The sequence below is a fragment of the Protomyctophum parallelum genome, assembly GCF_964188405.1.
Source record: "Protomyctophum parallelum genome assembly, chromosome: 3".
In the NCBI taxonomy this organism is placed as follows: Eukaryota; Metazoa; Chordata; class Actinopteri; order Myctophiformes; family Myctophidae; genus Protomyctophum; species Protomyctophum parallelum.
Window position 1 is genome coordinate 33,000,108 of NC_139698.1, and position 10,686 is coordinate 33,010,793.

Sequence of the window (10,686 nt, forward strand, 5' to 3'; positions counted from 1 at the left end):
GTCAAAGGTCATTTCCAACCTAGACACAGGATCTAAAGGCTCAATAGAAGAACATGGAGACCAAATACAACCACCGCAATTGTATAAGTTATAATGTATTACCATCTTCTTCTTTTTTCTTAAAAATAAAGCTTTAATTGCCTAAAGTTAATCTGACCATGCCTAACAAAATTGCTGCAATGAATTATGTAAGTGATAATGTATGGCTCATTGTTTATAGATAAATCACAGACAGGCTGATTAACCACCAACGCGTCAATGAATAAATTGACCCAAAGCGCAACAAAACGAGGTATTTCCTGTGTCGCACTGGCCGGTGTCTGCCCAGCTGCAGTCGGAAGTGGAAGTGGAAGTGGGTTGATCAAATAGAATTAGAATAGAATAGAATTTTCTGCATCGTCTATTCCTCGCTCAAATGTTTTCAAAAACATTTTGAGAGCAATGTTTAGCTGTAAATGAAATTGTGTGTGTGTTTACATGGCTGTTATGTTGGAAACAGAAGTAAATCAGCTGGGCACAGCAGGTACTCAGAGGATTTGATTAAGCATCAGTCTGTTATAGAACGGTCATTATCCAGAAATAACAGACCGCTGAATTTGGCGATTGACCAATCAGAATCAATTAGGCATTCAACCAAGCCGTGTAATAAAAGTCATTATACCACCTTGTGTCAAGTTAAAAGCATGACTCTTACATCTTGCAAAATATTACATAAATTATATAATAATAAACTCAAGAATTAAATTAAGGTGCATTTCAAGGTCCAGAGCAAGAACCAAATTGTTAAATTATTAGATAATTAGAAACTCAGGATCTCAGGTCAGGAGTATATTAGATAAGAATTAATTAATAGATTCACTGTGTGTCAGTGTTTAACCCGTGTTTAAAGGAGTTGAATATGGTATTTAAAAGGATCCCTGGCTAATGTTTCGTTTTTCACTAACGATGTTGACAAGAAAAACTGTCCTGTGATGCAATAAAAAATATTAGCTTTCATAAAAAATAACCATAATTATTCCATATGTTTTTGTGCTATTTTAATTTAAAGCATATACTATTGGGACAGACATGTGGTGCAATCATGTATGATCCCAGGCATAATCCTATTCTTCAGGGAGGTTTGGTAAACAATTTAGTTGCACCTCACGTTCATGGCTCACTGTTTAATTGTGCTGTTCCTTTCATAGTCCCCTTTCTTTAACAGATACTCTCATGTATTTTCAAATACACAGTCATAGAGAATGTCTGCTCCATTATAGATCAAAATGACAAACATGCAATCATTGACTGCATTTAGACAAATATTGGATGATCTGATTTCTAAACCCTTCAGGCGCAGATCCAATGCTTTCCAGATTGTCTGGTTTGTACAGAAACATCTAATTGCCTGTTTGTAGACAACATTGAAAAGATCTATCCAGACTTTATTATTTTTCTGACAATAGACAGAATACAGGGTTGTGATAGTATCATGTTCGTCCATGTTCGAAGATGACCAAATTACTTCTTGTGGGTGCGAAGATGGGGGATGAGGCCGGTCCGTGCACGGAATGTCCTATTGCAGTGAGGGCATGTGGTGTCTGGGGGCTGGCTACAGTGCATGTGTGCGTGCGTGCATGTGTGTATGCATGTACAGAGCCCTGCAAGTATGTAATGAGGGCGTACATATGAGAGGGAGGAACTGGCTCTGGTCTTTCGGGGCTAACGCTTCAGTTTGGCTTCCTGGATGCGGCGCTTTTCAGAGTCCTCTACTCCATGTCTGACTGCAGAGCGCCAGTTGATCAAAGTTTTTTTTATTAATGTTCACACGAAAATATTATACAACATTTTTCGAACATTTTTTCCCCCCTTTTTTCCTCCCCTACCCCCAGAGTTCCCGCTCTGAAAGAGCCACAACCCTGGTATCTTGCACCATATGAAATAAAAGGCACATACAAATATACATAGACATAATAGAAGACTAATAGAAGTATGCAAACAGATAATAATAATAATAAAAAATAATATGTTGCAGAGCGCCAGTTGGAGCGGTGTTGGGCATCGGCCTCCCAGGTCTCAGTATCCAGACCGCAGCTCTTGAGGCTGGCCTTTAGGGTGTTCTTATAGCGTTTCCGCTGGCCGCCGCGTGATCGCTTGCCATGTTGTAGTTCGCCGTACAGTAGCCTTTTTGGTAGACGTTCCTCTGGCATGCGGCAGACATGGCCAGCCCATCTCAGCTGGGAGCGCCTGAGCATGGCATATGCTCTCCGTTCCAGCCCTGTGGAGGACCTCTGTCCTGCCACTTGATGCTGAGCAGCCTCCTGAGGCATCACATGTGAAAACCATTGAGCATGCCGGCTATACACGGTCCATGTCTCGCAGGCGTACAGCAGGGACGGGAGGACAACAGCACGGTAGACTTTCAGTTTAGTCTGTAGGCTGATCCCTCTACGGTCCCACACAGAGGTGTGGAGTCTACCGAAGGCAGCGCTTCTATGGGCTATCCTGTGCAGGACCTCCTCATCAATGGTGGCCGCACGTGACAGGGTGCTACCTAGGTAGACAAACTTTTCGGCAGCCTTAAGATGTTCACCATTTACACTAATGAGGGGCTCAGTGTACAGGGCACGAGGAGCAGGTTGGTGCTGATGGTAAGGCCAAAGTCTGTGCATGCTGTGGCAAGGTTATCCATGCTCTGTTGCATTTCCAGCTGGTTTGAGGCATTCAATGCGCAGTCGTCCGCAAAGAGGAAGTCGCGAACGGTAGTCGTCTGCACTTTTGTCCTTGCCTGGAGTCTTCGCAGATTGAAGAGTTTACCATCAGTGGGGTTAGGGTTAGATCAAATCTTAAATTGTCTTCCATACCTCCATCATGTATCAAGAACCCTGTATCATTCTATTTTATTATAAACCTTCTTTCCTAACGTAATACTGCATTTGATTTCCATTCTTTACCCTTTCAGGCAGCCTGCAGTAAAATGCAACCCACAGTAGACCTGGTCCTGCAGTGATCCTCGCCTCCGACACTTTTGAACCAGAACAGCAGAGATGAATGCGTCAGACGAATCCTCCTACCAGCAGGAGTCACTGTACAGTAACTCCACCCTGGGTTACAACTATCACCAAAACTACACTCTTCCCCCCTCATTGTTGCCGGGCAAGTCCAGCACATCCAAGCCTACAGGATGTGAGCAGGTCCACATCGCCACAGAGGTCTGTACTTTATGTGCAGTGTGTGTGTGTGTGTGTGTGTGTGTGTGTGTGTGTGTGTGTGTGTGTGTGTGTGTGTGTGTGTGTGTGTGTGTGTGTGTGTGTGTGTGTGTGTGTGTGTGTGTGTGTGTGTGTGTGTGTGTGTGTGTGTGTGTGTGTGTGTGTGTGTGTGTGCGTGCGTGCGCGTGCATGCGTGCATGTGTGTGTGTGCATGTACAGAACCCTGCAAGTACGTAATGAGGGCGTACATATTATTTTGCCATCTCATCTGTATTCTCAATATGCATTCTCACCTAAATGTTGCTCTGCTCTAGTTACAGTATTAATGTTTGTATGATTTGGATTGTGATATTAAAGACTTAGTTAATATTGTTAAACAGAACATGATGATATGATATGGTTGGACCAGACACAAACCTTTAAAGCTGCTATAAGCAATAATATGTCATACCTTTTTTTTTCTCTTGTATTCAGACAGCCAGCAATAGTTCCCAAAATATAACTTTTTGGGGAGCGTTCTACCCATTGCTGGCTGTCTGAATACAAAAAATGTTGACATATTATTGCTTATAGCAGCTTTAAAAGATAGCTGTTGTTCGAATAGAGGATTAATTTATATTGATTTTCATATTTCATATTTCACTTTGGCATCTGGGTAAAGACCATATTCCCAAATCTCTCCAACTCTTCAAACAACAGGTCTCAAATTCAAAACAGATGCAATGCCATCTGCATTTCCATAATTACTCTAACCAGTAAATCTAACCCGCAATCACAATATGAAAATAGCAACGATCACCCAAGCCTAAAATTGTACTCTTTACTACAAAATTCTACTCTGCTCTAGGTCTTCCTAATTCTTGGCATCATCTCTCTGCTGGAAAACATCCTGGTCATCACAGCCATTGTGAAAAACAAGAATCTCCATTCGCCTATGTACTTTTTTGTGTGCAGGTACTGTACATGTTCGGACATTCTCTTGTGATGAAAGGAAAACATAAAATGTGCTGAGCCTGGTATTTGTATCTGCTGGGGTCACGCTAATTGAAACAATAATAATCAACCCACCAGCACCCCCTGCACCTAGACTTTGGGATTTTGGCTTCTGGTATCCATTTCATATACCCTTTAGAGAAAATCAACAAATATAAATACTCTTTCATACGCTGAGAGACAGGGTGGTACAGAAAACCACCCAATCATGTCTGTTAGGCTTTAACTTTGCGTTAAAAAAACAAAACACTTTAATTTTGACTTTTATTTAGTTTAATAATATTTTCATTTATTTTATTTTTTGATCCAGTGTCAATTATCTAATTTAATCCTGGGCGCTACACTTCCTCTTCCAACCTGGGGGGGCAGCGGACCTGACCTCATGCTTCTGTCTATGCATGAGGAGTCCAAGCTGCTTCTTTTCACGTGACAGAGAGGAGTTTCCCCGGCCGGACGTAGCACCCGACCATGTCCTTTCCCCTCCATCAGGCTGGCCAGGGGGAGGTAGTTGAGACCAGGATTACGGCATGTTTTTTGTTCTCCCAGTGACCCTAGGGGACACGGGGAGAACATGTGAGGGTACCTACCAAGGGGACACGGGGAGAACATGCAAACTCCACACAGAAAGGCCCTTTCACCAACCCTGCCTCGAGTCTGGTATGGCCCACTGATGACACGGAGGAGGGAACATGACCCCAGCGCCCACAGCGTTTTAGTTTTAATAGTATTTATTAGAAATGTTAATTTATTTATTTATCTGTCTCTGCTACACAACTTGGAGACAAATAATAAAGTTTTACTTTCTACCATACACATTACAATAATAAACAACAGACATCAATGCAGTGAATGCACACAGGGAAACCATTTAGTTGCTGCTGGGAGGAAACCTCCTAACTCTCTTTTTCTTTTTTGCATAAATCAGTGCTATTGAACACCCTTTACGTCTGTGTGTTGTTTTCGCTTTGGACAAAACCTCTTAACTCCATTGAACCCTCAAACTGTCTGCTAGAGCAACTAACTCCACCACCTCTCCCCCTCTCATGCAAGTAATTGACAATATATGAAATCACAACACCAACTTTGATGAGGCAGTATAGACAAAAGGTCTCCTTCCTCCAAGTAGTACTGCTTGTCAAAATGTGAATTGCAGACTTGAAAAGAAAAGAATCCAAGGCACTCCGTCTTTGGTGAAAAATGTAATAGTTTATTTGATGATGAGCAAGGCAAATAAATAACAGGACCTACGCGTTTCGACCAAAAGGTCTTCGTCAGGGTCTATCTGATTTGATGAGGCAGTATTGCTTTGTTTTCAAAATATACGGTTTTCTTAGTTTCCTGAAAAATGTATATTTATTTAATTTCCTGAAAAATGAACATTAGTTATGTGGTTTCTTCCCGTCAGCAGAGAAATGCAATGCATGCAAAAGGACCTGCAGTGCAGTCTATAGTCTCTAGGCTTAGTGGTTCCCCAACTTTGGTCACATTCACACCAGAGAGCTTTGCTGCGATTAAAACGAATCCTGCTGCGCATTTTCAGAAAGTGCACTTCGTTTGGCAGGTGTGAAGGCTCATTCTAATCCTAATGCGTATCAAAGAACCGCATTTTACTCCGAGCAAAAATGGGGGTTTCGCTTCGCTTCCAATCGCACTTGATTACGATTCGGTGCAGGTGTGAATGCAATCCGCAGTAAATAAAGGAAAGGAAGCAAACAATGTGGCGGGTGAGGAGCTGAACACAGTTGGAGACGGAGAAGGCATATTTTACGCAGCGCAAAGATGTCCCGTTACCGTGGATACTAGACGTGGTCGAATGAGGAGACTGAAGCCCTGATCAAAATGAGGACGAGTAAATTAATCAATTGCTTAAGAAAACACATAAAAACACTGCAGTGTATTATAGCCTACACCCTACAGAATATTCTGTCTGTCTGTGCCGTAAACATGGAGTGCTGTCACTGTGTGGGGACTGGGGAGCAGGGACTTTCATCTCGATAAACTTGTAAACATTTTGCGCTGCTGTCTGTTATATCAGTGCGCTCAGCGCTGTGCCTCCATGCCCAAAAGTGCGTGGCTGCATGCGTATAGTGAGAGAGCGAGAGAGGGGGGGGTCCAGTCCCAGACGGCACGACACATGCACGTTATGAGTATAATTTTATCACCATAGCTTTCACTGTGTAGGCTATTTTATGAATGGAACACATTGATACATTTCCTGGTACCCTATAGTGAAAATAACAGATCTACAAGTTCACAACGCAAATCTTCGCAACATGTTGTGTAGTGTAGATCGGCTATTTTCACTACTTGCTATTTTCACTACTTCCAGGACCCACAAAAAGGGTCACAACTGTATACCATGTACACATTTGTCTTTAAGTTATAGGCGGGGTAGCTCAGGGGTAGAGTGGCCGGATGGCAACCACAAGGTTTCCAGTTCAAACCTGGGCTCCCCCAGAGGTAGTGTTGAAGTGGCCTTGAGCACTTGACCTCCTTTTCTCCTGTTGTGCTGGTTGGTGCCTTGCATGGTTTCTGCCGCCATCGGTGTATGAATATGTGTGTGAATGGGTTAGTGTAATGCACAATCTATGTAAAACGCCTTGGATTAAGGCGCTATATAAATTTACCATTTATGATAACCGTTTGACTTAATCTAATTTGTCTTGGTTTTGCAGTCTGGCAGTGGCTGACATGCTGGTTAGTGTGTCCAATGCCTGGGAGACCATTATCATTTACCTCCTCAACAACAGGCAGCTGGTGGTAGAAGACCACTTCATCAGGCAGATGGACAACATGTTTGACTCCATGATCTGCATCTCTGTGGTTGCCTCCATGTGCAGCTTGCTGGCCATCGCCGTTGACAGGTACTGATGGTGGGGAGATGGACGGATGGAAGAATGCATGAATTAGTGTAAATGGTCTGTTTGTAACTCTGTCATGTTGATATACTTAAGTGTTTATCAAAGTTTATTACACAGCTTTTCTGAATGGAGGGATTCTTGATTCTGATTGGTCAAACATTTAATTCAGTTATTTCTGTACAATGACTGATGGGCTCAATACCAGACTGCTGTCTAATCAAAGCGTCAGGGTTACTTCCTTGTTTTCCGAGGTGACCATGTTATGCTGGACGGCCGGGAAATTACTTCGTTTGGTTGTCAATCCCTTGCTCCTGAGATCCAATGGCTCACCTGGTAAAGCACATACCATTGCCGCAGCTGGCTCGTGCTTGAGGCCCTTTCCTGCATGTCCTTCACAATCTTTCTCTCCTACCATTTTCCACCTTTCTCCATTAACGTTATCGACTCACTATGAAAAAAAGAAATAATAGCTTGAATTTATTTAGCGCTTTTCATGAACCCAAGGCTTATTGGCATAACCATTGACATAACTTTAGTCAGACTAATGTCTTGTCGGACTAATGTGTTAAAAATGAGGAGTTTCTATGGTCTGAATATTGGATCACCGGACAATTGGAGTGTTGGACTATTGGTTGTCGGACTTTTGGATGTCGGACTGTTAGTACGTCGGACCAAAGAGTGCACGCTTGCTGGGTTGTGTATGGACACAAACAGAAACAAATTAGAAAAAGTGGCACAGGTGAAATCTCAATCATCTCTCTCTCACCTCTGCTCTGGAGCCTAAAACAATCAAAATGGGGTTCAGGTCTGTTTGTCAGGAAAGGTCTGCACTTTAAATTAAATGTGCATCATATCATATTTTTGTGCTTTGAACAGAAGTGACATTGTATATCACCCCATTATTTAGTCTGTCTAGTGGGAGGGGCCATGGGGTAGGCTATATACAGAGGTAATCAGGAGCTGTCACTGTCTCCTAGGAGATATCATATCTGGTCGCCTGTGTTTGTTTTGCTAAAACTATGTTAATCTGCCAACTGCATGCTTTGCCATCATTTGATTATGTCGGTTTGTGCTAAGAGGTTGCACACTACCCTCATCGTAGGCAGGGCTGTGACTTTGTCGTGAGTCACTCACCACAAAGTCACAGCCCTTTCCTGCCTGGGAATAACATTATCATTATATTACATACAATGTTTGTTGTGTCTAGGTACGTCACTATCTTCTATGCGCTGAGGTACCACAACATAATGACGGTGAAGAGAGCCGGGTGCATCATCGGTGGGATTTGGCTCTTCTGCACGGGCTGCGGGATAGTCTTCATCATCTACTCAGACTCTACCCTCGTCGTCATCTGCCTGGTCTCAATGTTCTTTGCCATGCTCCTGATCATGGCGTCCCTTTATAGCCACATGTTCATGTTGGCGCGGTCGCACGTCAAACGCATCGCCGCCCTGCCCGGCTGTAACCACACCCACCAGCGTGCCAGCATGAAGGGCGCCATCACACTGACCATCCTGCTGGGGATCTTCATCGTCTGCTGGGCTCCTTTCTTCCTCCACCTGATCCTGATGATCTCCTGTCCCCAAAACCTCTACTGTCTGTGCTTCATGTCCCACTTCAACATGTACCTCATCCTCATCATGTGCAACTCCGTGATCGACCCGCTGATCTACGCCTTCCGGAGTCAGGAGATGAGGAAGACGTTTAAGGAGATCATTTGTTGTTACAGTTTGAGGAACGCCTGTGCCAATGTCTGCGCTCTGCCAGGGAAGTATTGAAAAGGGTAGTGGCGTGGTGCAAGCACTTTTCATTGCCACCACCATATATTGAGTGAGTGAGTGTGTGTGTGTGTGTGTGTGTGTGTGTGTGTGTGTGTGTGTGTGTGTGTGTGTGTGTGTGTGTGTGTGTGTGTGTGTGTGTGTGTGTGTGTGTGTGTGTGTGTGTGCGTGCGTGCGTGCGTTTACAAGCAGTATTTGTTTTGTTTTGTTGAATTACCTCAGCATCCATCATTGTTGGTGGGGAGTGTGCTTTCAAGTGTAAAGAAATATGTAAAAAGGTGGATATAGGAAATATAGCATTACCACCACATGCTTCGTGCGGAAACTGGTTTGGTTGTTATAAAATCCAAAGTGACTCATTGGGATTTGTTTCATGACACGGGACAAGTTTTTCTGGCTGTAAAGAATAACACAGTTACCCTTAAAGTTTGTGAATGTGGGAAGCAATATAAATAGAAACTAATTAATTACAGGTAGCTAGCTTGCCTAAAGAACTATATTCACAAGATTTGTATAAATTATTACCATATTGTTATTACCACATTGTTTTCTTGGTTGTTGTAAATATCTGCTTGGATGTTGACAAGGGTTTTCACTTGTTTCCTAGCATTTACTGTAAGTGATGTATTGCTTTTTGCTTTACAAACATAAGAGACATGAATAATTGCAGACACTGAATAATCAGTATTATATATGAAAAGCATTTAGTCCTTCAATATTCTAAGACAAAGAATACACAATTAGACAAACATGCAGAATGGAAGTCCACTCTACAAATAACTAACTAGAAAAAGTGCCCTTCTGGGCACAGGTCTCCACCAGGTTATCCACAGATCCGTGCAGTTAGAGGTAAAAACACTTTTTGGCCAGTTATAGCGCCACCTTGAGGCTGAGTTGAAATTGTTCATGTGGCATTTTGTCCTGGGCCTAGTGGGAATGTGGGTGCACAATTTCACGGAAATCACGCGATGTGTTCATGATTTGCAGCATTTTGTTTGAAACTGAGCACTCCTGTGAACTTTGGAAGCCAATCTTAACCAATCATCAGGATGGAGTCTGAGAAATCTGAAAGACCGGTTTGCTTGAATGGCTCTAGAGAGACTGTGTACCAATTTGCGTGTTGTTTGGACAAAATCTGTAGGTGTACTGTGCAAAAACTTGTTTTGCACAAAGCGGCCTCCTGGTGGCGCTATAACAGGCCGTTCTGGAAAGTTTGGGGCAGAGGTTCATCGTTGGCATCCAGGGAGTGTGTGTGCAAAATATGGCATCGACCGGGTTAACGGTGGCCGAGATTAGCTGTTCACGGACACACGGACGGACGGACGGACGGACGGACACACAAACGGACGGACGGAGTGCAAAACATACTCTCCCCACATGCCTTCGGCCTGGTGGAGAGACAATAACTAAGAATACAATCATAGTTTGTACAATGACATAATATGTATAACCTGTGCAATACATGGCATGTACATGTATACAATGTGAAACATTCTGTGAACTTATGTCAAAGAATTATGTTAATAGAAAGCAAAAAGTTAAAGGGTGGCCTGAAGCCTGATACTGTACATGGGGAATATAGACTAGTACATTTCAAAGTGCTGGGGGGGCAGTGATGATAAATAATACAAGGACACATTCAAGTATCTAACCATGTATAAAGTCACTGTACCAACTTTGATAAGTGTTGTGTTGTTCTAAAAACATGTTTTTTTCATTTCCCGGAAAGTTAATATTTTGGAGATAGCTAGTTTCTATAACAGAAATTGTATTTTAACTACAGAATGTTAGAATTTCACTGAAAATTACACCTTTTCCCCTTTTAATTCAACAGGTGATATAACTTAAACTTGCTAAAGGTTTACA

The 10,686-nt window shown here is 42.7% G+C and overlaps 1 protein-coding gene across 1 annotated transcript; it reads left to right on the forward strand.

The window, feature by feature from the left end:
* Positions 1–2,198: 2,198 nt before the first annotated feature.
* Positions 2,199–8,820, forward strand: mc5ra (melanocortin 5a receptor; the record flags this gene model as incomplete). Its single annotated transcript, XM_083762135.1, has 5 exons — positions 2,199–2,314; positions 3,017–3,191; positions 4,036–4,142; positions 6,857–7,045; positions 8,250–8,820. 5 exons carry the CDS (start codon positions 2,199–2,201, stop codon positions 8,818–8,820), a joined length of 1,158 nt encoding a protein of 385 aa, XP_083618261.1.
* Positions 8,821–10,686: the final 1,866 nt, after the last annotated feature.